The sequence below is a fragment of the Phasianus colchicus genome, chromosome 4 (genome assembly GCF_987193195.1).
Source record: "Phasianus colchicus chromosome 4, bPhaCol1.hap1.1, whole genome shotgun sequence".
Taxonomy (NCBI): Eukaryota; Metazoa; Chordata; class Aves; order Galliformes; family Phasianidae; genus Phasianus; species Phasianus colchicus.
In genome coordinates, this window is record NC_143439.1 from 34,785,316 (window position 1) to 34,813,222 (window position 27,907).

The following is a 27,907-nucleotide window of genomic DNA, read 5'->3' on the forward strand; positions in this document are numbered from 1 at the left end:
CATCTAAACCTTACAAAATTAACAGCTTCAGGTACTTTCTCACCAAAGGGCAGAGCGTGAGTATGGCTACAAGAAAACAAGACAAGCTAAGTGTCTTAGCTAATCAAAGCTATAACAAAGTTCTTAGCTAGAGACTCAGTAAAAGTGATGAACAGATCCCTTCGCACAAGATAAACTAACTGAAAGCTTCCCAAACACAACCCTCACAGTTTATCTTTCAACTATTGACCCAAAGATTACAAACGCTGACCAGGAAAAGTGCAGTGACAGCCCTGCACCCGTATAAGAGCTGCACATGAGACCCATGTAAAAGCTGCCGCTCTTATACATAAAGCTAAGAAAATAAACTGCTTTCCCTTCGAAGAAAGCCCACAACAACTCGCTCCCCTTTCACCCCCGCAAGATGTCACACACAGTCGCACAGTGGAGCGGACAGACAGCAGCAGGACACCGGCTGCGGCCAAGGCAAGGAGCAAGTCCCGCTCCCGGAGCGTGGGGCAGGCAGGCTCACTGCAGCAGGTGGGGATGCATCTCCGCCGCCGACCACTCGGAGAAGCGGTACCCGTTCATAAGGATGCAAAAGCCCCCGCGCTCGTCTGCCCGGTAAAGGTCGCAATTCATATTTAGGGTCAGCAGATTAACGAAAAAAAATAAATGAAACGGCTCCACGCCACCGCGCTCCTTTCAATTCATCCCGCACCACGAGCCGCGCTCTGCCCAGGAGCCGGACGCGAACCCGCGACACGCACCGAGCGTGAACGGAGGTGAGAAGGGCGAGACGCACACGCAGCTGCGGCAGCCCGGAGCGAGCTCCCGGGGGAGCAACACGCGATCTCCTCAGGAAACGCGACAGCCCCCGCTGCCGCCTCCGGGGGGACGCGGACTGACAGCACCAGCTGCGGGCCGGGAGCGGAGAGAACGGCGAGAAGGTCAGCCTCCGGCGTCGGAAGCGGCTGCCCCTCCGCCCCCGGCCGGGCGCACGAAGTAACGCGACGCACGCGGGGCAGGAGAGCCGCGTCTGAGCGCGGCGCTGCCCCCTCCCATCCCTCCCCGTCCCGCCCCGGTCCCGCGGAGCTCGGGCGGCCCCGGGCGGGCGGCGCGCGGCGCCCTCTGCGAGCGGAGCGGGGAGGAAGGAAGAGGAGGGGAATTAAAAAAAAAAAAAAAAAAAGTTATGAATGAAAACAAGGGCTGCCCCCCCCTTCCGCGGGGGGAGGGCGCAGCCCGAGGTCGCTGCCGCCTCACGAGGGCGGACTTCCCGGCGTTTAAAGCGGCAGCGCCGGCACGGGGATTCCCCGCCGCCGGCTCCGGGGCCCCGCGCAGCCCCTCCGGGAGGCGGCCGCGCGCTCCTCCTCGGGGCGCCCCGGTCCCTCACGAGAGCCTCCCCGCAGCGCGGTCCCGTCCCGAGAGCGAACCCCGCCTTCCCGACGCGCGGGTTCTGCCGGGCGCCCTCCCGCCCGCTCCCCGCCGGCGGCGGCGGTTTTCCCGGGGCACGGCGGTGCCGCGGGAGGCGGAGGGGGCGCGCGCGTGTGCCCGTGCCCGGCGGCACCTGCTCGGCTCCCGGCGCGTGCATGCCGCACGCCCCCGCCTCCAGCTCCCCGCGGCTCAAACGCCAGTCCCTAACGCGCTTCTCGCCACGCAGCCGCCGCTGACGGCGGCGCTGGCTGCGGCTCGGGCTGCCCCCTCGGCGGCTCCGGGTCGCGCCCGGCGGGCGGAGCACGGAGCCGCGTCGGGCAGCACCCAGCGAGCGCTCCGCACGGCCGTCCCCGCGCGGAGAAAGCGCTCCGCGGGCGCTCCGCACCGGCCGGGCTCTCTGAGCCGACCCCGCGGGGCCGGAACGCCGCGCGTCGCTCTTCCTCCGCCGCTTGCGGAGCTCACTCCCCGCGCCGCACGCGGTCCCTGCGAGCGGGCGCCGCGCCGCACCGCGCGGTCCTCGCCGCGGACACGGAGCAGCCCGGAGCGCTGCGCTGTCACGCGCCCGCTGCCGGAGGCTGACACGCTGCGAGCGCGCCCGCACCCCGCGCACCGCGGCCCCCCGGCACCTGCCTCGGCCCCGCACGCCCGCGCTCACCTGAGGGCGAGGAGGCAGCCCGCTTCCCGAGGCACATTGGCGGCCGCGGCGCGGGGTCCAGCCCGGGCAGTGCAGGCAGCCGCGCGCCGCTCCGCGCCCTCCCGGTCCCGCCGCCGTGCCGGAGTGAGGGCGGCCGCGCTCCGCCGCCTTTCAGCGCGCAGCCCCCGCCCGCCGCCCGGCCGCGCCCCCGTGATGTCAATGTGTCACCGCGCGGCGCCCCCGAAATCCCGGAGTGGACTCCCGCGCCCTCCCGGGAGCTGCTCCCGCCGCTCGAGCCGAGGTCACGGCCGCCGGCCTCCTCCCTCCTTCCTTCCCTCCCGCCTTTCTTCCTTCCCTCCCTCCCGCCGCGGCCCTCGGGCGAGCTCGGGGCGGGGCAGCGCGGCGCCGCTCGGCACGGCCCCGGCCCAGCGCCTCCCGGCACGTGCTGAGGCCGCCCGCCCGCCCCGCCCGCAGCGTCAGGTGGCGGCACCGCCCGGCCGGCAGGGGGCGCCCTGCAGGAGGGGACTGCGCCGGGCCGATGGGGTCCGGAGCTTCGCGTCCCGCTGCGCTGCTTCGGCCAATGACTTTAGAAAGCGTTATGCTTGTAATCCCTTACACTTGTGCCCATCCACTGGATGGAGGACTGCTCTTTGCAGGCAGGTACTGAAGCACTGAGGATTTACAGGCCTCACTCCTTGGCCTCACTGCCCTACCAGGCCTGGCTCTGCAGATATCCGTGGGAAGTTTGTCCCTCCTGGCCTTCCTACCGTGATGATGGAGAGGGCGAAGCAATGCCTTCAAAGCCATTGTTGCCTTCGCTGAATGCTGCCTATTGTTTGAGTAACTACAGAGCATTAAAAAGCAACTACACGCAGAAAAATCATACAACCACTAAGGTCCGAAAAGACTTTTAAGCTCATCTAGTCCAACCATTAACCCGTCCCCACCATACCACTAACCATGTCCCTCAGTGCCAGGTCCACATGGTCCTCTTGGGATGGTGACTCCATCTCCTCTCTGCGAGAAAAAGAAATGATAGAAAAAGAAATCAACATTTGGAGAGTTACAAACAATAACGCAACATACTGGGATGTGTGAGACTGTTAGCACCTGGCTAACCATCCCCAAAGTCCCCAGCCTGGAGCACTGCAATCAGCTTTTTGCAGTCTTTCTCAGGAGATTGATATTCTGCCTCATTTTGTCCCAAAGCAAAAAATAAAAACACATTAGGAATACTCAAAGCAGCTTAGAAAGAACCTTCACCCAAAAGCAAATCATTGCTACAGTGCCAGTACAAACGTATTTTGCTGTTGCATTTTCTGTCTGCCCAGACCACACTCTCGCGGTACAATTATTTTGCATTAATCTTCACTAGGCTTGTGAAGAAAATTTCCAGGCTACACTTCTTGTTTCTGTCACTACTAAAAAAAAAAAAGGCCTCGACCATGGTATTCTTCCATGAAATAAAACATTTTTGCATTAAAAGTTATATACTGAATATAATTATGAACATCATAATGAAACTTAGAAGTAGTAAGAATAGGCTACTGATAAACACAAACCACAAATACTGTCTTCCAGCTACAGAGGTTCCAGTGACATCAGCATAAAGGTCTTAGGTACTGCCATAAAGATAGGCCAATTCATCATTGATATTGCTAGGGGCATTAGGCAATGTGATTGCCCACCCGAACCATGCTCACACCACTGCGAGCAGAAAGCAAAAAGCTATTTTCACTGAACCCCATCTGAAATTTGTGGAACCTATTGCTGCTCAAAACAACTATAAATCCTGCCGAACAACCAAAAATTACTGTGGAACTGTAGTGCTCGGTAGGCCGGTACACTACATTTTAGATATCTTTAGAAACAGCATTTCTGTAGGTGTGCTCCACGCAGTAATTCTCGTAGCAACATTGACTGTGGGAGCATCAGAGGCAGCAGGAGGCAAACTGCAGACAGACTGCAGGTAACCATGCCGCTGGGGCCACACAGCCAAGAATACTGCACCTAGCAACCAGCTGTCTTCTCTTAGGAGGCAGAGTGCTTTTTTTCCTAGGAAACTGCTATAAAAACAGTGCTAAACACCTTTTTTTTTTTTTTTTTTTTTTTTTTTTTGCGCATCGCTAAAGCAGGTACAACCTTAAAAAGCTATGCCAAGCGTAACAGCTTAATTTTAGAAATACAATACAAGGCTTAAATGGGTCACTAAAATAATCAAGAATACTGGCAACAGTCTACTATCACTTGGCACCAGAATTAACACTTCACTGAAACAAGGCAAACCCTCCAGTTAAATCAGAAGGCTCTCCACAAATTCAAGCAAACACGCCTGCATCTCCTGCAAGTCATCTCAGATTTTTCTTGGAAATGATAGCATAAAAAGCTTTCGTTAGAAAATGGAGAGCTCGAATTCTGGAGAATAAGTTGGCAACTTGGAAGAAGACTGACACACCTTATGACTACATCCTGGCACAACCTTGCTTTGAGGATTGACAGACAGACAGGAATCCAAGCTGTCCTGCAGGGAGCCTCTCTCTTATACTGACAATAAAAGGAGTTAAGAGAGACCAGCCCTCTATGCACAAAGTTAATCCTCATGACAAACCTCCGAGAATTAGGTTCAAGAGACTGAATGATCGCTGATAGTCATGATTCAGCCCCTATTTCCACTTTCACTTGCAGGATAACTACAGATAATCTCCTCATTCTGCAGTCCTGTAGTGCTTCTCCCTGGTAGTGGATGGCTCATTTTTGTTTGTTTGTTTGTTTGTTTACTTTTCCTAATCCACACTTTCCTAACTCACTTGATTGACTTTCATAGATTGTCAACCACACCTCTGTAAAGGTGAACTGTCATCCTCCCGCTACCTGTAATGAATAACAGTGCTTCCATTCCACATAGGAGTACCTTTATCTATCCCCCTAAGCAACATCTAGCCCATGCTAAGGCACACATCCCAACCGAGAAGGGGGATGCATTCTCAGACCCACACATCAGCACCTCATGCCTCCTCCTCAGCAGTATGAGGTTGCATCATCTGTAAAAAGCAAAAGCCGTCCCATCTATTCTCACACGGTGTCATTTCAGACAAAACAGGTGTCCAACAGCCTATGCTTGAAGAATTCGATATTTACTGTTCCCATCACTCATCTTCTTTGGTGATAAGTATCTTAAGCCAATACGGCTTTGAGGAAACTCAGCAGAGAAAGTGTTTATCTTTGCACAAGTTATTTGTCAGTCACCTACGAACCTTCACAGCTGTAACAACAATTATAAAGTTATACAGGAATTTAAAAGCAATTAAAAAAACAACAATGCAGATTAGCATCTAAAGCCAGATACAATTAGAAGCAAAATTGCTGTGCCAGTCTCCTTACCTGTAGAACGTGTAAGTCATGCATTCACCCGTGCTGTGCAGAGGGAAGCTTGCAGAGGCTGTGAGGAACAGCTGGGCTCTGCAGCTCCAAGGCCTGTGTGTGTCAGAAACACAAGAAGGTACTTTGCAGCTATCAGCACTGGGAAGCTCAGGACCCACAGTGTGCTCACAGAATCTCTGAAATGGAGTGCAGGGAAACTGTGTGCTCTTTAGGAGAAGAATTCACCAGCACTGTGAAGAGCTGTTGAACACTGCTATAATAATTGGACGTTTTCCTATCAGCTCATTGGAAATCTTGGCAGCCCTGTCTGAAGCACGGCATGAAATAAAGATGTTCCGAAGAGCCAAAGTGAAAATCATACCTGCCTTAATGGAGGCACACCTTGAAAGACACAGTGAACCATTCCAGGGTAGGAAAGAGAAAGTGAAGGAGGTTGTGAGGTTGCGTTTCTGATCATGCTTTCTGCTAGACAGGTTGACCTTTGTCTGAGATCAAAGGGACCAGCGGCTGGGGATTTCTCCAGCTACCGTGCAAGGAGGGTTTTGAGAGCTGTGTGAAGAAGCGCAGCCACGTACAGCCACTGCTCTGTGCTGTCAGTGCACGGGCTGGGGGCAGGCACACAGGAAATTCTCAGTTGCAAATACAATCTTGACTTTTCTCTTTAGAAGATAACATCAGTTTTTCTTAGAGGCAGATAGTACGAGGCAACAGCCAGGCAAACCTCCGAGAACAAAGGACTGAACCTCAACTTGAACCTGCTTTGTGAGCACGTGAACGCTGAATCAAAGTGCAGGGGGAAGTGCTGCAGAGAGAGGGGTTTGCTCCATACCCACGTTTAACGCTAGTTGAAAAGAAAGAAAATCCGAAGGTTCAGTAAGTTCAGAGGTTGGCAATGTGCTGCCCTTCCCATCTCTTGCACCAAATCAGACAAACCAGTGTTTTCAGTGCATATTTCTCCCAGACACAGTCAGCAGTTCTGTGCTGGGGTTAGAGATACATCCTAGGTATTTCTAAATCACTGAAAACAAAATTTTGTAAATGAAGTTTATTGAGAAACACTGGGGTAGGCCACAACTCAAGTAGCACCTATATCACTTTTTAGCCTTCCCCTGTGGTATTTTGTAAGGTAGTCTTGCTTTTGCTGTGAAGCATTAGCACAGTAATTTTTGCTGCCAGAAATGCAGTTGAAGACAAGCAGCACTGAAGAAAAGCTGTAGGAATGACAGCAATCTGCAGAGACACCTAACAAGAAGCAAAACTGTTTGCTCTTCAAAGCACAGCGTGTCTGTTCACTGCTTGCTATTCTCTTGCCCTGTAGGGAACTGACACATTCACTTCTCCCCTTCAGAGAGTCACATTTATTCACTTTCTGTTAAGTTTCTTTCTCTCTGTCTCTTAAGACCTCGTGTCTAGCTGCTGCACTGATTGTCTGGCCTTAACACAAGATGAGTCAGTGCAAGGAGGAAACCTGGGTAATTTAATTTCTGTAACTGCATGAGTTTAAGCAGTTCCCTAAGCCTGTTTTTCCTTTTCTCTTGCTTTCTCCTATAGCTGAGTTAGGTAACAAACAGGTAGAGCTACAAAGCTTCTCACAGTGGGATTAAGCGCCGTCGATCTAGCTGCGTAAGTATGTGCTGAGAGCTGACTGAAAGGAGGTGGCTGTTTTAATTATAGCTGATAAAATACCAGCCAGAGGAAATCCACCATGTCTGAATAATAGCCTTGCTCTTCAAAAACAACTGAGGAACAAACCTTTCCCATTTCTGTTCAAGAAGTGGCTGCTCCCTGGGTGTGGACTGTATTATCACAGGAAGAGTGAAAGCTCTGTGCTAATTCAAAGACACTGCTCTGTGCGTGTTTTTATTAGCTCACCACTTGTGGAGACTCGGCTATTGGTACCTCAGCACATCTCTAGGAATGCCGACTGTTTGTCAGGTTGTGCAATCAGTCACTGCCTGTTGAAGGAGGTCTCGGGAGCAGCATTTCCAATTTGATTTGAAAATATACATGGAAACCTGAGACTGCTTTTAGCAAGAATGATGGGGTTGGCCTAATGAATACAATTTCTTTTGTTGTTCTCGAGAACAGTATGTCAACAACTAAGTTCAGATTCCCTCTGCAGCTGCAACAGCTTCTGTAGGGAAGCTGTAACTTATGTCTATGTCACATTCTTGGTTCTGCTTTACCAATTGAAAGCTATTTCAATGAGATTTTAAGATACAGCCTTCAGTTCCCTGGAATGCAAGAAGGCAGGAAGTTTATCCACAGATTCCTCAAAAAGAAGTTTGTACGGAGAGGTGATGTTTTTTTTCCACTGACGCTTCTTCCTCTGCACCTTACTGCTGGTAATAGTGCTTATGAAAATACATATCTAGAGAGCCAGTTCTCACATAGACAGGGCACTGTCATGGACTTGGGGCCAGAAACTGGCTGCAGGAAAATAAACAAGGCACAGAATGTCCCTACAGGCAGACACACGCATTTCTGGCTGCAGCATCATCCCCTTCAATATATAAAATCTAGGGATTTTGACTTCTCATGGGAAAAAAGAAAACAAACAAACAAACAAAAAAATTCCTTTACTCTTTTATGGCTGAAAAGACATGGAAGAGATCTCTCATCCAATAAGACAATTATACAATATCATTTATATTGTATCATATCATTTTTTTTTTCCCTATTTTTCTGGTCTTCTCTGAAAGATCTTATTTTGCATTTATCAATTCAAATAGTAAGTACCTTATGTGTTTGATGTGGTTCGCCGTACTTTGCTTTTGCTAACTCAGTGAGAGCTTGCTAGTCACATCTCGGCATTTTGCTTCGCAGTAACAACTATCTGACCAGGAGCAGTCAGCACCGAAGGCCTGACTCTGTTCCTTGGGAAAATAAATGTTAATCCTGGCTCCCTCTGGGATTCATGAAGAATTCTGTGTTTTGGGGTTATTTGTGTGTTTGCTCTGTGCTGTAGTTACTTATCTAATATATATATTCCATCTAAAAATAAATATTAACCCTCAAGGGCTTTTGTTTCGAAACGGTCTGATTTCTCTTGCTGAAAGTGATTTGACAGTAAAGAACATGTCGCTGCACATACCACAACATCACTGATGGAAAACCTCTTGTTTCCATCGCGGTGGGAGACAGGCCAGGGATGACACAAGAACTGTGCTGCTCGAGTTGGGCACAGGCTGATATGAAAGTCTGCTGGGTGTCACCCAGAAGAGCACGACACACTGACAGGTACATGTTACGACACCAAAAACTGGGGGTGGAGGCAGGAGGGGTGCTTCCCTCTAAAACTTCCTCAGTAACTCTCTTTGGAAACCAAAATGTTTCTTATTTCTTTCTCTGATTCATTAAACATGCTGGTCTTGAGAAGCCAAAGAACTTCAGTGTGTAAAGAATACATCTCCCATTGAAACATACACTCTTTACAATATCTCAAAGCCTAATTAGCATCTCGTATCTATTGCTTCCCAAGTTCAGGAAACTGAAGCTCATTGGTTTTGAAAGTTATTCAGAAAATGGGGTAATTACCTTCTGAAACACCACAGTAGCACCACTGCAAAATGAGTATTTTTGGATCACTGCTATAATGCTTAAGTATTATAATAATAATTCACGTGGCTCATGCTTTACTGTTGCTTACAGCTGGTTGCATATGGAATAGTCTAGCCCAAAAGAAAGATCTGAATAAGCAGAAAAATATGAAGTGTGCCCAGTTGAATGATTAAGAAATTTATCCAATGGAAGAAATGAAAAATACAAAATGCATTGCCTTTTCCAGCATTCTTACTGAGCATGTTCCCACTGGCTTTTGTCTTAGCTTAGAAATGTGGACGTCATTGCCTGACTGAACTCAGTGTTTGCAGTTATTTCCTGTGCTGTTGTTAAGTAAATAAAGAAAAAAAAAAAACCACCAAAACAGCTCCCTAGTGGGCTCCATTCTGTTCTGCACAACAGACCAGCCAGAGACCTCAGAGTATTCAAAAAGGTCTTCTTCAGCTTCAGCAGGTATCGGGGTCAACTGCTGCTTATGTCTGTATCTCTTAAAAGTACTGAGACAGCTCCCATTGCCAGGAGTAGTTTTCTGCTCTGTAGAGGATAATTATGAAAACATCAGTCTGTTAGAACTTAAACACCACTCTTTTCCTATAGCTAAGACTGCTCTTCTAATGTTTCTCCAAATGCCTCATTTAAAAAAAAACAAAAAACAACAAAAAAACAGAAGCCTATCATATTCTTACACATATAAGATATGGTTTTTCACATATTGCTACCATAGTCTGAGTTCTTGATGCAGGTATGGTACAGATTGCCCATTGGGACCTTCAAAAGAAAGTGGTTTTATCACATAAATTGATGGAAAAAAAGCATGAAAAGTAAACAGAAAACAAAAATTTCAAAGCTGGATTGATGTCAAGAATTAAAACTGTTTACCATTCTTTTCTAAACTTGCTACACACAAAAAAATAATTTGAGTCAATTACAAATACTACCATAGACTCATTAGGTCCTGTAGACTTAATTTTGCAGGGTGCCAATTGCTTTTGAAAAAAAATCTCAGCACTTCTTAGAAAGCCAAAGAAAGAACCGGTTGCTTAGGAGTTTTTCCTAAGGCAGGAAGGGAGAATTAACCTCCTGGGGCAGATCTTGAACAAGAGTTACTGAAACATACCACCGAAGCACTAAATGGTACCAAGTAGATTCTGTGGCAGTTATCATTCTCGATTGGATTAAATTATTAATATCACAATGACAATAATCTTCATACTAATCTTCATACCAGTTTAAAAATGGGCATTCAAAAATGTTGCAGAAATTTTTCAAGTATGCAAAAAAAATTCACCTGCAGGGACTTATACTGACCTCTGGATATGATATCCCTATCATATCAAAGGAGCAACATTCTAAAAGGAGCATGGATACCCAAGAAAGAAGACCTTGAAGCCAGTCTTTCACTTTGGGGTAAGACTGGGAAGTCAGACTGGCAAACAGAGATATGTCAATAAAAGCCTATTTAATCTCAAGTGCATTTGTAGGTTCCTTGCCAACTGATGCTTGGAAACCCTGCCTGCAGCAGGAGGGTTGGAACTAGATTGCTTTGACGTCTCTTCCATCTCAAGCCATTCTGTGATTCTATAGCTTCTGGAGGTTACATATTTTCTAAATTATATGCATCTGTCATGCACTGTTAGTTATTTGGATATCAATATGTATACTAGATTATTCCTATAAAGTTGTGAGAGAGGTAGTGAATGAAAACAATTTATTTCAACTTTGCTCCCTGTGGAACAGCTAAACTGTAAAAATTACGGGTAGTATACATAGAATGCTGTTGATCCATTAATTCTATTACAAGCTTAGCCTTCAAATTAAAAAAAATAAATAACCACAAGATTTCCTCTGTGCATATAATCAAGTGATCTCTTGTGACAAGCAAAGTCAAAATGGTGAAAAAGGAACAGACAACCTTCACCAACCATTTTAAGAACATGAAGAAAAATGTATTTGAAGGGTAAGTTGAAGAATAGGCTCCAAAGCAAAGCCTTCCAACAGCAGAGTCCAGCCAGCATTTGAATACGTGTTCTTCCTCGTCCTTGACAAGCTGCATAAGCTGCAGGAGAGCCTATACTTACTGCCACTCTTTCAAGATCTCAGGAAAAAATACAAATTAAAAAAAAATAATACTGGAGTTCCCAGTACTGTGGACGTTATCAACATTAAATCCATTTTTAATATTGGTAAAAAAATTTGTCATATCACCTCTCTGAATAGTAAAATTAGTGGACAATGCTTTAGCTCTTTAGAGCCAGTCAGATTTAAATGCCAGTCCACTGGGTCCTGAAGCAGGCCCATAATACAAAGCAAGATCCACAGCTTAGGAAACCTCATGGACGCTTAGTGCTAACACGATCGGCATGTTGTTTTGTCTTGTTCCCAATTGATTTCCTGACAAAGATAATTACCAAAAAGTGAACCTCTGAGGAAAACAAAAGAGAGCTTTTCGTGAAGTATTTTACAGTTGTAAGCACGAGCCAATTCTTACAACATTCAATACACACTCATTGTTTTCAATGGAAAGTTGGATTGTGCCCTATTTTGCAAAACCAAATGCAGTATAAACTTTTTCAATGTACTTTTTCACAATTTACTCTCTCGAAAGAGGACTTGATACGTTTATCAGAAGAATGGTTTGATCATAAGCAAATAAAAGTAGATGAGTCAAATCCTGACTGGACGACATCCTCATCCAGTTCCCTATGGCACAGCTCTCACCCTGACTTTACAGGAAAGCATGCCTCACTGATGGCTGGCAGATGTTACTGTGCTACATGTTTGTTTGGCGAAACACGCCGTCTTTCAGATCACTACCACATCACAAATACTTTCAGCACTGCTTTATGCTCTGCTGAGCTGCGTCTAGGAAGACGATCCCTTCTGACAGCGGATGGCAAAAGGAGGCAGAACAAGACAAGAGGAAAGGTGGAAAGGACAAAAACAAAAGATGAGGAAAGCTCAGCCCAAGGAGTAGATCAATAATGTTGGACTTTATCTTTGTGGCAGTAATGCACTAAGTTCTTGTTCCACATTTCACAAAAGAAGCATGAGTAATTCCTCTGTTGTAAGCACCATACTTCATACCACTGTGCTCCAAGAGGGGAGATAAGTGAACAGCTTCTAGGTATAAAAGAGGCAGTGACTGAGCTCCTGGTGGTGAAATACCTCCGTGGTATGGTCTGTGTACTGCATTATTAGCAGTCATCAAATTAATCCCTGCATCTGTAAGCAACAGAGCAAACACAAATTGATAGGTACCGTATATGCGACTGACAGACTCATAAACACACTGGGCTGTTCCCACGGCATTGCTGAGTCCAGCTGAGAGAAGTGTGAATACTTTTGAACACAATTTTCAAGAGCAATGATTACTTAGGAGATTAATATACCTAGAAGCCTTTCAAATTGCCACTTAATGTCAAAAGTGAAATGAGATTGCACTGGGAAGTTCACTGCCTGTGATAAGGCACTAGAAATCTCTTGCAAAGAGGGCTTGTTTCACCAATAGACGTGCCAAGGACAGAGCCTCCATTCCTACTTTCAGTGCTCCATATCACAGCAAGACTTTAGTCAGACTACATTCTGTTCTAACTTTTTCTTTCACTGTTTCCCCACCCAGCTTCATACAAATTCTTACAAAGGTTATGTACAGACTTGTACAAAATTGAGATTGACACTAGCTGCTGGAGAATTTCCCAGAGCAAGTTTAACAGAGATTATATAACATGTTAAATCTGTGTTGTTGTTGTTGTTGTTTTTAATACAGTTGTTATACTACTAGTTTCTTCTTCCTAGCTTAACCTTCCAACCGCCCTTTCAAATAGTTAACTGTGTTTTGTAGAGATTAAAAACCTGAGGTGGTTATACACATCTTGCTTGCAGCTACTACATAACACAGGACAAATGTGTTACAACTGGAGGGTCTTAGCAAGTCGTAACAACTATTACTTTCTTTCCATATATACTACTATGAAAGTCATGGGAGGTGGGAGGAAATCTTTTTGTAGTTGATGTAAAAGCAGGCGCATAGAGCTAGTACAGAACTTGACTTCACCTCTCTATTTTTAATCAGAGATATCCATCCAGAGACCACTATGGGAAGCAAAAATGACTGAAATTGCTCCAGTGCATGGCAAGCTGTGCCAGATGAGAAGTCATTTTGCACATAATTTGTTCTGACTTCCAAGCTCCACAGGTTCTTATCTCACTTCCAAACAGAATTCAAAACCCTGATAATCCTGGTCTGCACAGCTCTGCTTCATCTCAGCTGTTGTGTCTCCTGTGGTCCCTAAGATAACATAATAGGATAAATTCAGCTTAAAATTACATTAGAAGGTACTAGCGATTCCCAAAACATCAGGCTAAAGAGTCCAATCCTGATAGAAACGATTTCAAGGTGTGGAGCACATCTTTGTGCAAAGCCATCTCCAAGACACCAAATAAACAGTCCTGAAAGCGCACACAGAGCAAAGCTGGCTGTACTTCGTTCCAAAGGAATCACCAGGCAAAACCCTGTTGCTTTTCTTGGACATTCTTGAGAGTCACACACTTTTAGATACCACGCAGTAACATGGAACTTTCTTTTTTAAAATAATCTACGGAGGTTTCTTTTTATAGCATTGGGGCTTTTTAAATTTCAGGCTTGGGGTAAAACATAAGGACTTTTAGGGAAAAAAAAAAAAAAAAAAAGCCTAAGAGTTACAAACACCCCTCTTCTCCAGCTGATGCTCACTCACAAGGTTGATTTTGTCATCACACCACACCAGTATCTTCCTGAATTCAGAATACATAACCCCAGGTTAACTTAAAATAGTCACTATGGCTATGCCAGGGTGGATGCTTAAGTGCAAACTGCCTACTGCTTGTTTGGTCACTATGGCAGACCTTGCCAGCAGGAATGGCCACAGGAATGGTCCAGGGCATGGTTTCCCCATTAGGCTCCGTGCAGCAGAGAGCAGAGCAGTGCGGGCATGCTACTCCTCCAAATGTTTTGCTTCAGCCCCTACAGGTGCTGTTCTGGGACCTTACTCCAAGGGTCCCACAGTTGAGAAGTCAGTTGCACTCCCTTATTTCACAGGGCCCACAGTTCTAACCTCACATCTGCTCAGTATGTTCTTTTCCACAAAGCAATCATCTCCTATCACAAGATCTCAGGGGACAACCAAGGAAATTTCCATGAAAAACAGCAGGGAGGAAAAAAACGTTCTGCTGGAGGTACTGGATCCTTTTGATGGTTACAAATACTTATAGGAAAATAAAACTTCTTTGAGCTTAATGATGTACTGTGGGCTTTCCTTCCCCATCTCATTGTTTTTCATGTAGAGTTTAGAAATAAACAATGAGCAGACTTAGAAGGAGGAAGCTTTCCACACATGCTTTCTATTAATTTTATTTCTTCCCCAGATTTTCTTATATTTTTACTCACCAACATTTTCCTTCTGTTCTCATTGAGGAAAACAGGCAGAATTTTCCTCCTTTCTCCCCTGGTTGCTACTAAATTTCTGGAAGATCCAGAAGACATTTCATTTATTCATTTATTAAAATAAATAAATAAATAAATGAACTGCAGCAGTGCTGGCTGCTGCCAATGTTATTATAATGAAATATTTCCAAGAGGATAAGAAATCTGTAAAAATACCATGATTTAATTCCATTCTAGCCATAACAGGTACAAGCAATGCATAGAAGTAAACCATAGCACTGTACAGGTTGGCTGAGAAAGGGTTTTATTATATGCTTTATTTACTCCAATAAAAAGATTACATCGGAAGATGACATCTGGGGACTGGCTCTCACCTCAGAGACAGAATTCCATGAAGGCCACCTCTCTGCGCTACCCAGACTTTGAGACCAATGCAGAAGCCAGTGGGTTTGGCCTAGGAGAGCTTAATAGTAGAATCATAGAATGGCCTGGGTTGAAAAGGACCACAATGATCATCTAGCTTCTACCCCCCTGCTATGTGCAGGGTTGCCAACCACCAAACCAGGCTGCCCAGAGCCACATCCAGCCTGGCCTTGAACGCCTCTAGGGATGGGGGACCCACAACCTCTCTGGGCAACCTGTTCCAGTGCCTCACCACCCTCTGTGTGAAAAACTTCCTCCTAATATCTAAGCTAAATCTCCCCTGTTCCAGTTTAAAACCATTCCCCTTTGTCCTATCACTATCCACCCTCATAAACAACCGTTCCCCCTCCTGTTTATACGCTCCTTTCAAGTATTGGAAGGCCACAATGAGGTCTCCCTGGACCCTTCTCTTTTCCAAGCTAAACAAGCCCAGTTCCCTCAACCTTTCCTCATAGGAGAGGTGCTCCAGCCCTCTGATCGTCTTAGTGGCCCTCCTCTGGACCCGCTCCAAGAGCTCCACGTCCTTCCTGTATGGGGGGCCCCAGACCTGGACGCAGTGCTGCATATGGGGCCTCACAAGAGCCGAGTAGAAGGGGACAATCACCTCCCTCTCCCTGCTGGCCACCCCTTTTTTAATGCAGCCCAGAACACAGTTGGCCTTCTGGGCTGCAAGCGCACACTGCTGGCTCATGTCCAGCTTAATCTTGGATTTGATTTTACTTTGAAAGAAAGAAAACATGAATCATAATCTCAAGTTTTTGAAAGAGTCGAGTTCCAGAAGCACATCTGCTAATCCAGCGCTGATGAGGTTAATGAGATCAAAGCCAGATCCCACCAGGCATTTAACAGAGATGCTTCCTAACACAGGGTAGAGTGACTACAGCTCTGTTTCAGGTCACAAACACACCAAAATCAGCATCAAGATGACACAGACCAGCCCTTGCTGTGATTATGCTCGCTATTCCCCCTTTCTGCCTCCCACCAACTCCCTCAGCCCCTATCTTTCCAAACTAAATTCAGTCAGTGTTTGATTTCAGGGCAGTCATTCATATGGTCATCTTCAAACATTTTCTCCATCTCCTCTCCTCCCTAGCCCCCACTGCTAGGCAGTGAGGGCTCCTTGGGCTCTGCTTCAGGCACTTACCTTCTTATCCAGCAGTCAGAGTGACCTAGAAGTGCGATCCCTTCAATTCTGTGATTCTGCAAAAAACTCAGACCTGCAGCAGTCAAGTACGTGGAGAGCAGCTCTCCCACCATCTTCTTTTAAGTCTCCCCAGCAAGCACGGAGGGACCTAACAAAGCTCTATGCAGCCAATTGTGTTATCAAGGCACTTGGCACTACCAGCTGACCCTTGATTGCTATTCATCCCTCGGGAAAATAAAACACCCTTTTGTAGTGAAAGTGTAACCGGTTACTATGATGCATTACATTAACAAAAGCAGCTTTTTACCAAAATTACGGATGATGAAAGCCTGGATGTGGGCTCAGACCAAGGTAACCAGTTGTTTCTACACATTTCAGACAGCTTCACCAAGATTTTCACAATGCTAAGAGAGAGGTGGATGAGTTATGTTACATGTTTGTACAAAAAACGTCAGTGAGTTCTGTAAACCAAATTTCAAGAATTTTCTGTTGCAGAAATTTTTGTGGGGCAGCACCCTGTGTACACCACTGCCAGCCCTGCCGTAACCTCAATATTCACGGTGTCTCTGATATTTCTGTGCTTTGCTTGAAACTTACATAGAATTTTTTAATGTGCTTTTATATTTCTTTTTTTTTTTTTTTTCTAATGGTACTGCTTATTAAAGAGCTTAACTATCTGAAAGATAGAATCTGTTGGGTAGAAGGGTAGAGCTTGCTGATTTGGTGGAATAATTGCCATTTAGCTGGTGAGTAAGCATTTCGGCACATTAAAGGTTATCTTTGTGTCCTAATCTACTTAAGCACTCCTTGGCCTTCACACCCGCAGCCCTGTTTTAGGGATCCCTCACTCTCAAGGCAATAGCTCTCCGTTAAAGCTGCAGTGCCCAGGTTTGGGTTGTGGCAGTGCAGCCAAGGGGCCATTCACCTGAAAGGAGCCCGATGGCTTTGGTCACCTCACCATTCTGTACCCAACACAGCCAACTCCCAGCTAACACAGCAATCCAAACGCCACAGAAATGCCTCACACATAACGCCATGAAGCCAAATGAACACATTTCACATCCTCAGCTTTGGGAAAGCTTGCTGACAAGGAAGTTGCTTTCCATTGCATTAAGCAGAGAAGACTGGACGGGAGCAGCTACCCCGTGTGAAACTTGAGGCTCTCTCCAGCAGTGTAGAGAAAAGACATGACCTCATTGTTCCACAACCCAGATAATCCATTCCTGGATAAAGCAAGAGTTGATGAGTGCTTCACCTTGAAGGTTATCAGAGTTTTCCACACTCTGTGGAGGTGTTTGCTTCCCCAGGCAGGGATGTGAGAACTCTTCTGTGTTAGTGAAGGAGATAAAGCCATCAGGGGGTTATGGCTGAGACCCACATAACAAGCACAGGCACTGAGAACAACAGCATTTCCAGGCCTATTCATGCACACAGGATGGAGGCATGCCGCTCCGAAAGTAATGCTTTCCATGAAATAAATAGGAAACAACAGCTACAAAGAGCACAATAACACTGATGATAGAGCAAATTCTCAGCTACCCTTTTTCAACATAGTCATCACCATCAGCTATGAATTTTTGCCAGCGATGAACAAGGGCCTGTGTGCTGTGCTAAATCACTACCTGGGCCTTCTCATCCCTCTCCAATGACTGCAAAGGGAAGCGAGAACAACTTCACTCCTCCAGCCTTATGGTGAGAGGAATTCAAGTCTTTCTGCTATGGGTTTTGAGGCAATGCACTAACCTCAAATTTTGCTGAAAAGACCCCAAATCTGTTTGAGCATTGGCTCAAGGGGAAGGAATGTCATCTGGTTGCCATTGCCTTCCCTCACAGCACCTGCGCTCCTGCTGGAGGCCTGCCATGTGAGCACAGAGTAGGACTCTTCCCGCATCACTGCACTCTTTGGCGGATGGGTTAACAGGGAAAACACGTCTCCTTCTGCTGTCGGAACACTGCAGGTGCTGGGTTTAAGTCTGCAGGCAAGAATGACACAATTTAAAATACTCAGCAAAGAACACACAAAGCCCTGGAGAAAATGCATGGCCTGGTTTCCTACAGAAAAAATGTAATAAACGAACAGGCAGAAGTTGCAGAAGGAGTAGACAAAACCCAAGATTAGGGGAAGGTTTCAGCTGAAATATTTCTCTTCCACATGTCAATTTGCCATTCAAAACTATGCCCAAATTCAATTACAATCCTGCATACATTTTGAACCCACTTCTTAAGAACAGATCTTTACTGAGCTGTATTCACGAGATCACCTTCAGCATTTTCTTTCATGTCAAGGGGAAAAAAGGCATCAGCAAAAGCCAAAGATTTTGTGATTCCTCATAGATAAAAATAATTATAATTCATTTCAACCAACCAAAAACTATAAGCACAAATACAGAAGAGACAACCAAAAGCCTTACAGCCAGTCTCCTTCACTCTTCTGTGTTGCAGTAAGGAGGGGTAATTTTCCTATTCATGAACTCAGAAGTATCCCCATCTAACTCCAGCTCAACCAAACAGCACACAGGAAAGCACCGTGCTTTACCTTTCAGCTTCCTCTACCCTTGCCATGCCCCATCAGCACAGGGTTTGCACAGAGCATCATCCCCACGTAGCCTCACCCACAGCTCTGATCGCCGATGCTGATCTACAGGAGCGTTGTGTTTGGCACATGCCCAGTTTCTAGAGGAGAAGAACCACACTTCGACATTGAAAATAAATAAAGCAACTAAAAGGACAGAACCAGAATACACAAACCTGAAAAATCAGCTCTACAGACACGAAATTCGTAAGTCCTGATTTTAAATAGTCATCCTTGAAAATGAACTCAGCAAGCCTCACGTTCCATTTGTGCTCACACTGCAGAAAATTATCCACAGTAAACTTCATTCTTTTTCCAGGATTAAGAATTGTGTATTGTGCTTGCAGTGAGAATCTGTTTTACGCATTAGGGAAAATATAGAACTGGATGTTTTTCAGGTTAAGTGAAGGCATTTTTGTGTTTTGATCATAAATATTCTCCCGATCATTTTTTGGCAAAACTGTCAAAATACATTTTAAGCCATTTTTCAAGACATTGTTATTGGAGGAAGAAGTTAAACTCTGTATTTAAACAAAATGTGCCTGAAACATTGAAAAGCTGATTTAATGTTAACAATTCTGCAATTCAAGCAGTACTTGGGCCAAAAACCAGCTCCAAAAGATAATGGCCGGCAGGAAAAGGACTGCATTCCTAAAGAATGTAAAGAAATAAGTATGGAAACCACTTCAGGAAGTAAAGAGGGAATGGGAGAGAGATGTTCCTCTCAAATGTGTTCTTTTCTGTTTGCCAAGCTTCTATCATTTTATTAAAATAATATCTCACGCACACACCCAAACAACAATACAGGTGATTAACCCAGTAGTTGAAAGCACTCCTCTATCTCTGATTTATTCTGAAGCATTGAGGTATTTGGGCTTATATGGTCTCACAATGCAAGCAGCTTGATTCGGTGCCAAGGCACAATGTGTGCATGAAAGCAGGCTGTGAAAAGTTCAGCTCCGAAGTGAAAATGACTCATGTCAATGCTAGAGGAAGAGAAGCACTTCTGAAGTGCCTTGTCCAGTAGTGCCCTTGCCTGCATCTTCCAATGGGAGCCTGAGGGTGCAGAGGCGCTCACTGGACGCCCATCCCCTCAATCCCAGCCAGTGCAGTAGCCCATTTCATAGAACCATAGAATCATTTCACCTGAAGGGACCCTTAAGAACCATTTAGTCCAACTCCTCTGCAAGAAATAGGGACACCTATATCTACATTAGGTGCTCAGAGCTCCATCCAGCCTGATCTTGAGTGTCTCCAGGGACAGAAGGATTTTCCAAGGAGATTGGAAAATTCCAAAATGATTACAAAAGGACTCTCATGCTGATAAGCATTGACCAAAATTGTATTCCAGCAGGAATTTGAGGTTATTTTCCAGAATTCTGACAAGAAACATTTAAATGTAACTGTTACTATGAATGGCTCTCACATCCTGAGCTCCAGGTTGGAGAATACACAATTTAAAAAAGGAGTTGTGCCGTAGTTTCAAATGTGGCCTGGATCCCCAAGGCAATTTTTCCTGTTTATTTATTTTGTTTTCATTCCCTCTGCTTGCTGTACTATCAAAGAGTGGGTATGGGAAAGAATAAGAATTCCCTGCACACGTATCAGAACTAAGTAAACTATCTGCTTTTCTGAATCCTCTAATCCTTGTCAATGACAGTAAAATTAAATGCTAATTATAACAACAAGAAGTTAAGCTAAAACTAATAAAAAGTTATTAGCATAATACATAATGAGATTTCTTTTTTAAAGGCTACAAATTGCAGGCATGGTGGAACTCTCTAAAGAGAGAAAAAACATAAGGCCAAGAAATTCTTCTTACCTTTCATACTGATAACATCATTACATGTGGTAGAAATCTCTCTTAAGTGTATGCAAAGTTCTTACTAAAAACCAGACATTTCTAAATAAATACCACTCTCACGAATAGAAATACATGGCTGCAGGAAAGAAAAGTCTTCAGAACCATCAATAAATAGATGCCAAAGACAATCTTACACTTGCTAAAGCCTGAAAAAGATTTTTCCTGCTTATTCCAACAAGTAAAAGCAGGACTTGCCTAAAATTTTGACTTGTAAATTCTTCTACTTACCTGCAAAGCACAAAGGAAGCACAGAATTAAGCAATGAAATTCGGGCTTTTGTCACCTTTTTAAAAATTTTTGTTAAAGTTCAGATTGGTTTTGTTGCATTATTCCCTTTATTTTTCACTCCCAGAATAGAAAAGCTGCCTTTCCATTCTTCCATTTCCCAGTGGGGAAGAATGCTGAAGATCAATTTGCTTAATTAATTCTTACATCAAGTGCAAGAGCAGAGAGCCCAGAAATATCTGCTGCTGTTTCAACAGGTGATATAACAAAGAAGTAATTTGAAAAGATCTTATCTGTCCCTAAACCATTTTGTGGTCATTTATAGCACTTTTTGTAAGGTTTTCTTATTCATTTGGAGCTGTGATTTCCTCTGACTGGAAATTACCAATCAACGCTCATATTTACGTATGTTGATAGAAGCAAACAACATTATCTTTCACTGATGCCTGGAAGTGGTTTCAGGTGAGGCAAGAATCAGATGCAGGTTGCTTTCTGAAATGCGTTGGAAGCCTGGTGATGTACAATTTGTAACGTGCCCGCTTTAAAGCATGCGTGAAACATTGCTGCTGAAGATTGAAGATAAATGCTTTGCTGTAATCAATCAGGGAAACGCTATGGTCGACAAGCCTGTTTGGCAGCTTCTCTGGAGATCATAAATCAAAAGATTCAGAATAATTTCCAGCATTTTTGTAGTGAGGCCCCTCCCCAGGTCTGTGCCGTGCTGGGAGGGTCCCTGGGATTAAACTGGGTTTGAGGCACGAACAAACGAAGGCAGCAATGACACTCACTGCAGTTCTTTTAAAGGCCAAGAATCCACTAAAACTTTGGATTTTGGGAATTAGTTTTTGACAGATGGGTGTAGACTCAGAAATACTGAGTTAAACCAGCACTCTTACTGCCTCTGACATGCAGATTATGCCATTGGAAATGTAAAATACAAAGTTTAGATGATTTCTGTTACACTCAAAAAATCCACATGGGCATTTATTATGATGATTTCACATTTGAGTTAACATTGGACATTCCATGTACAATGCAAAATTCTTTGGCTTTTGTCAGCTTTACAATGGAAATTTGCTATTCACACCATGAACAGGCATAGGTATTGGTTTGCCTTTCAAAGCGCATGCAGTCCACTTTGCTGCTGATAATCTGCATAAAACTGGATTAAGGAATCGGGAATTCTTGGTGTCACAACCGTCAATGCATCCCGAAAGTGCCGTCCCAAGATACATTTGGCATTGATGTCTTCTTGAAGTGCTAGCAGGGCAGCTTCTCTACAGACTGCTGTTATCTGCAACGACACAAAGCATCCCACCATGTTATTATTTTAAAATGTATTGCTTCAAATGAAGAAAGCAAGCACGAGGCTATCAGCACATTCCAAACACCAGATACCCACTAGGACAGAGTTTCTCTGACACTTTTTTTTTTAATTTGAATTAATGAGGCTGTGGCTGATTAGCACTTCCCAGCAACGGGATAGAGCTCCAAATTCAAACCACGGTAACATTACATTTCATGCACAAGTACACTGCAAATTACTTTAACTTGATAATCATATTACCTTGCCTTAACCCCTCTGCAACACCTGATAAATTAAAACTCCAGAAAGCAGCAATATATTTTTCTGTCCCCAAAGCACAAGAACAGATATTCCCAGGCTCCACAGGCACTTTTCCTTTTAAACTTTAAGCTGGGAAAGAAGTAAAACCAATTAATTCAGCAAGGAAAGCTCGAAGGAGAGGGGTATGTGGAAGGGGCGGGGGGTGAAGGTCTCGTACCCTGAAATGTGTTTTTAAGCTCTCTGGACTTCAGACAGCGGAAACAGACTGATGCCAGTGTCATTCTAAAGACACATTGCTGTGGTGAAAAGAGCTTGTGGAATGAAAAGAGATATTGTGATTTCCAGTGCAACAGGGAAAACAGTGATTGATATTGACTGCTCCCTTATATCTGTAAATGAAAGAGCCAGCTGAAACACATTTGTCCAGCTATTCAGCATATTTTCTCTGTTTGTTCACTTACTGAAAAGAGTTCCCCTGCTTATGCTGTGCTAATGGTTGCCAAAGCCATTTAGTAGCTTTTTAGAGGATTTAGCAGCATGTTTAGGAAGCTTTCACAAGAAAACATGCATGGATTTAGATGGCTTTGTCAAGTTTCAACAATATTACTTTTAGTTCCTTGCTGCTCTAATGAACAGTGAAGCTAAACACTGCTGTTATGCATTTTAATGCACTTCAGGACTTCAGAGACAGTTAAAGGTGGAAGCAGAGCTGAGCTTTAGTGCTCCGGCTTCTTAGGGAGATAAGCAATGTATCCTTCCGGAAAGTAATGCAGGTACTTCAGTCCTTCCACTCAGGTTTTTCACTAAGTAGGTGGTGTGACTATTTCCTGCTTTCCAGCACAAACACAGAGCTATTTGAAGATAAAAAAAACCCACCACCACCACCAAAACAAAACAAAACAAAAAAACCCCCACCAGAATACACAAAACTGAGATCAACCCCCCCACATGTCCCCACCTATGCTTGAAACCAAACGCAGAAGTCTTTCAAAAGAGAGAACACTCTGGATAGAGAAACAAATCCCAAACATCCTGGACTCCAAAGCCGTGCCTGTCCTTAAAGAAGGGTGTGTTTTCCCTTGCTAAATGCAGCACTAAGGGCAAGTTTTGCACAACACAAAGAGGAAGAGACCTCTGGGTTTTGTCCTTTCAGTTCTGCTCACAGAGACCGCCTATTTACAGCACCAAAATGATGAAGAAGGGTATCACTGAAGTTGAGTTGTTCAGTTGGTGATATATTGCACTGAAGGAGAAGCTAAGTAAGGGCCGTTACACTGGCAGATCCAAAAAAGAAGGCACTCTTCTGCCAGTCCTATCTCTTCCTGTTTCATTTGCACAGGGAAGCATTTGGGAGGAATTTGCCCAGAAGTCAATACTTCTGATGATGTCTAGATGCTTTCTTTGAGCTGTACAAAGAGTAGCAGTAACAGCGACCATAATTAAGGATTTTTTTTTCTTTTAATTGCATTCTGAAAGTCTGAAACATAAGTTCTGTGATAACCAAAAATTATGACACGTGAGGAAAAACCAGAAAAAGATATTCTGTTATTTGGTATTCAGGAATATTTGAACTGCTTTTAAGGGAAGAGGAAAAGATTTTAAGGCATAAATTATCATCCTCTCTTTTCCTGGCTGCACTCAGAATTTTTGTGGACTAAATCTTCCATATAATATTGAGTAATAAAGAGTAGGCAATATGGCACAGTGTTTAAAATTTGGGCCCTTGCACGCGGTCAAAGAAGACCCAGAGCATTGTTTCTGTTCCTTTGCTAACTGAGGACATCAGGTCTCTAATAGATATTTCTTGTCATAATCATACTGGGACATCTCATACCAGACCAAGAAATGGAAGGGATTTAAAACTTCATTTCTGCCTGGATTAAAGCACAATATATGTCCGGTTCAGCGAGACAAAGGGAAAGGGAGCAGAAGGGGCTTACAGACACACAGAAGAAAATCAGTGGCTTTTCAAAACAATGTGAAGGTCCTTTCCCACAGGGCTCAGCATCACTCCCGCACCAGGCCCAATATCTAGATCATGAGTTTTAAAATCTTGCAGTAGACTTTTCCTCAGTCTGTCCAATTACTTTCTTAAATCACTTCTCCTTTTGGCCTCCATGACATCCTGTGACGAGCGCCACGGTCTAATCATGCACTGTATGAAAAAGCACTTTTGTTTGTCTTGAAGTGGGTAATTTCAAGAAGTGCCTTCTAGTTCCTGTGTTATGAGAGCAGTGATTTATCTGTTCCCTGTTCACCTTCCCCACGTCATTAGTGATTGCATGGACTTTCACTATACCCTCCTCAGGCAGGTCTCCACAATCCCCCAGCGACAGTCCCTGCAGGTTCTGCTCTGCCCTGTGCCTCAAGCTGCATCATGGCATGGAAATGCTTCTGGGGTGATTCTTTTCAGAAAACAACCGATAGCACCTTCAACAACTTTTTCTGTGCAAAAACATCTAATTTAGACCTCTTGCTTGTGAGTTTGAACCCTGGCTGACTTTCTTTTCTTTCCACTGCACTTATCAGCTTGAACAGCAACTGCCTGCCCCAGCAGATGAATGCTGTTAAGCACCATTTCTTAGTTAGTTAGTTAGTTTTAAGGCAATTCTTACCTATTTTCAAATACAAATCCAAAAAATCACAATTTCTGTCTTTTCAGTTAAAACAGACTTTCAGATCTCAGCATGCTGTAAAGAATAGGAATAATGTCCTGTCGCTGTCCCAGAGGCAAAATTGCAGCTAAGAATACTGAAGGACAAAACAGGTATTCTCAGCTTCATCTGAATTGAGAGCAGCTTTCAGCAATGACCATTAAAGTGGTGATGAAGACATTAAGTGAATGTCAGAAACAACACTGCTTGAACAGCTACAGGCCAGGCAGCAGGTAATTAAATAACAAGTAAGGGTGAAGGTTGTTACTGCAGGGATAGCAAAGCAAGCCAGGTGGGGCTGAATATTACTAAATCTATGAGTGCTGGAATATACCCTGTATTGATTATTAGCATCGTTACAAATGAAAATTTAACAGACATGTTTCTCATTTTCAGTGCAGTGAGAGCAAATTATTGACCTATTTACTGACATTAGTCTGATCTTAGCACGGAAATAATTTTCAAGCCTCCTTTAAAGAACAAATTACCATTTTTTTTTCTTTTTAACAACAGAGTTGAACATAAGGAGTGATTTATCATCTGAGTGAGTGCTTCCAAGGTCAGAAAGTAAGCAACTCATTTACTCCCGCTTCGAGGCCCAGAAGGGACTGTGTCAGGTTATCTTAGGAGGAACAGAGAGCGCCAGCAAGCCATCCAAATCACACAGCTCAACTGCAACCAGCAGAGCCATACACAAGCTTGCAGCCACTGCCCAAGTAACAGTGGGTCCCAAAAAAGCAATGGGTTTACACTGGCTCCACCTCCAGCAAGTACAAAACGCCGGGTGCTGGCTGCAGCCCCCTGAGCAAGCAATGCTCAGCACAACCCATCCTTCCATGCCATTTCACTGGGCTGGCTCTGCCCGCTCCTGGCAGTGAGCACCAGCCCTTTCCCAGTAAATGAAAGTCCTTTTCAGCTTCTTTGTGTTTAAAGTGCTCTAAATAGCTTTAAAGAATCTTAAAAAAAGCAAAAGCAAGAAAGAAATGAGCTTCTGTGTTAAAGCCTTAGGTATTCTCAAGAAAGTGGTTTTGTTCATGCAGGGTCTGCGGGGAACACCTGTGAATGTCGGCTTTAATTGGGCTGCAGCTGGTGTCAATTGTGCACACAGACCCTGGCAGACACTGCCTGCACATTGTGTTTCATTTTCCTTTTTCCTTCCTTTTTAACTCACTCCTCCACCCCATCAGTTAAAGTTGTAAGGGATTGTGTGTAAGAGGGATTAGGAGGCTGGAAGCAGAATGGTGCTGCGGTTTGTGAATAGCACGACGTGGGGTGCTGCCCGGCAGGATGCTACCTGCGAGCTGCTCTGCGGCACCAGGGCAGGCTGCTAGGCCGCGGGGCGGGCGCTGACCCTCAGTGTGCTCCCATGAGGGGACCGCCAGCCCCACTGGGTCCCTCCGTGGTGGGAAGCGGCACCGCAGCCTGCTCTGTGACCCTCTGCACAGACACAACCTGGCCACAGCCTCTAGTGCAGGTGCAGGCATGAGGTTGGGCCTTTCATACCAGGCACAAACCACCAGACCACTGGGAAGGCAATCCAGATGCTAGCTGACCACTGGGTTACTGTTCTAGGAGCATCATGCTGCTTCTGACGGGCAGAGCAGTTGGGGTATCATAGCATGACACTGGCAGCGAGGCACGCCCCAGAAATGTTTGCATACAAGATGCTGCTTTGGAGATAAAAATGCTGTCTTAAGATGCCACAATTGCCATTTTATTTCCCTTGAAAACAGGTTAAATTGAGAGATTTTTAAGTGTTGAGAGGCAGACTTCTGATACATTTCAAAACGTCTTCAAATTTGTATTTCTCTCATGTTTCAGTTTTCCTGCTTATACATAAAATAGGAAATACAGGATAACATGTCTTTCTTCTCTGAGAAGATTAATCCTTACAGCCCACTACAAATCTTGTTCTGTTTAGGAGAACAAGCTTCCAACACTAGGAAATAATTGATTGCCCCATGATAAATTTTCATCTCATCTTTGAACAACAAAATCACTCCTACATGGGCACCTCTTCCTTCCACTCTCATCTGTGATCTGTAGATTTAAATCAGATGGGTTCTGTGTTTGGTCATCCTGAAAATGGAAAATCATATCTTCTAAATGGAAGACAATGAAGTATATTAGTGTAATACTTTTCATACAGTACCCATTCATTCCGAAGACTCATGTGTTGCACCCATCACTGGAACTTTGCAGGGTATTGACTTAATAACTGGTTGTCACTTTATACAGCTTTCATAACCTGCTACAGCAGTGCTAGAAAAAAGCAAGTGTGCAAAGCACTCACCGGCCATGTAAGCACCCCAGTGAGACAGAAGCTCCTCTGATCTCTAAGCAACTATGTTTTAAAACATTATTAAATGTTTTCCTGAAACTGAAGTGCATACATCTATTCTGGTTCTGTATTCATGAACACTGTTCCTATTCGTATTGAAACCATTCTCTGCAATGAAATACTGGATTCAAATATTATTTTTTTTTACAAAAAGATAGACTTCCTTCTTCCTTGTTTATTAAAAGACATTTAATATGAGTTGATGTTGGACAGTTACTTTAAAACAGACAGGAAGAAGCAAGCACCTTTGTATTTCTTAAATAAAAAGGATAGGTATTATGTGTGTCTTGTGTCTCTGATCCAACAAACCAAGCAAACAATCTCTGCTATTCCTGATTTCTTTTATGAGAGGTCGTTAAGGAAACGTAATCGAACAAAACCAGCTCCTTTAATGGTCACTATAGGTAACTTCAGAATAGACGGGCTCAGGTCTTCACTTAGTGTTTAATCTATAGTGTGCTTATTTGTGTAACTTCACAGATTGATGCACTTGTCACTACATATACATGTGTACAGAGCCTACCTGATGATCTGCACCAGGGACATTAAGTTTTCGTTCTACCTGAGTTCACCCAGTCTGAGCAGGACAGCAGGCCCCTTGGATCTTTCCATGGTGGCCACAGCTACTCTGGGGCTGCAGTAGAGACCATGTCCTCTTCTTGGTTTCAGCCATGAGGGCTCGGCTTCATGCTTGATTGCTTACTAC

The 27,907-nt window shown here is 44.5% G+C and overlaps 1 protein-coding gene across 5 annotated transcripts in view; it reads right to left on the reverse strand.

Moving 5' to 3' along the window:
• Positions 1-27,907, reverse strand: part of AFG2A (AAA ATPase AFG2A) — a 204,062-nt gene that overhangs the window by 779 nt on the left and 175,376 nt on the right. For 2 of the 5 annotated variants that reach the window (XR_016466056.1, XM_090139166.1), the window contains one exon: positions 3,007-3,064. Coding sequence is in view for 3 of the 5 variants with exons in the window: in XM_090139166.1 (XP_089995292.1) it covers positions 3,007-3,064 (58 nt within the window). In the remaining 2 variants the exon portion in view is untranslated. Of the gene's footprint in view, positions 1-3,006; positions 3,065-20,746; positions 21,934-27,907 lie in introns of those variants that run through there. The other 3 variants (XM_090139167.1, XM_031596845.2, XR_016466055.1) reach the window with 3 other exon arrangements.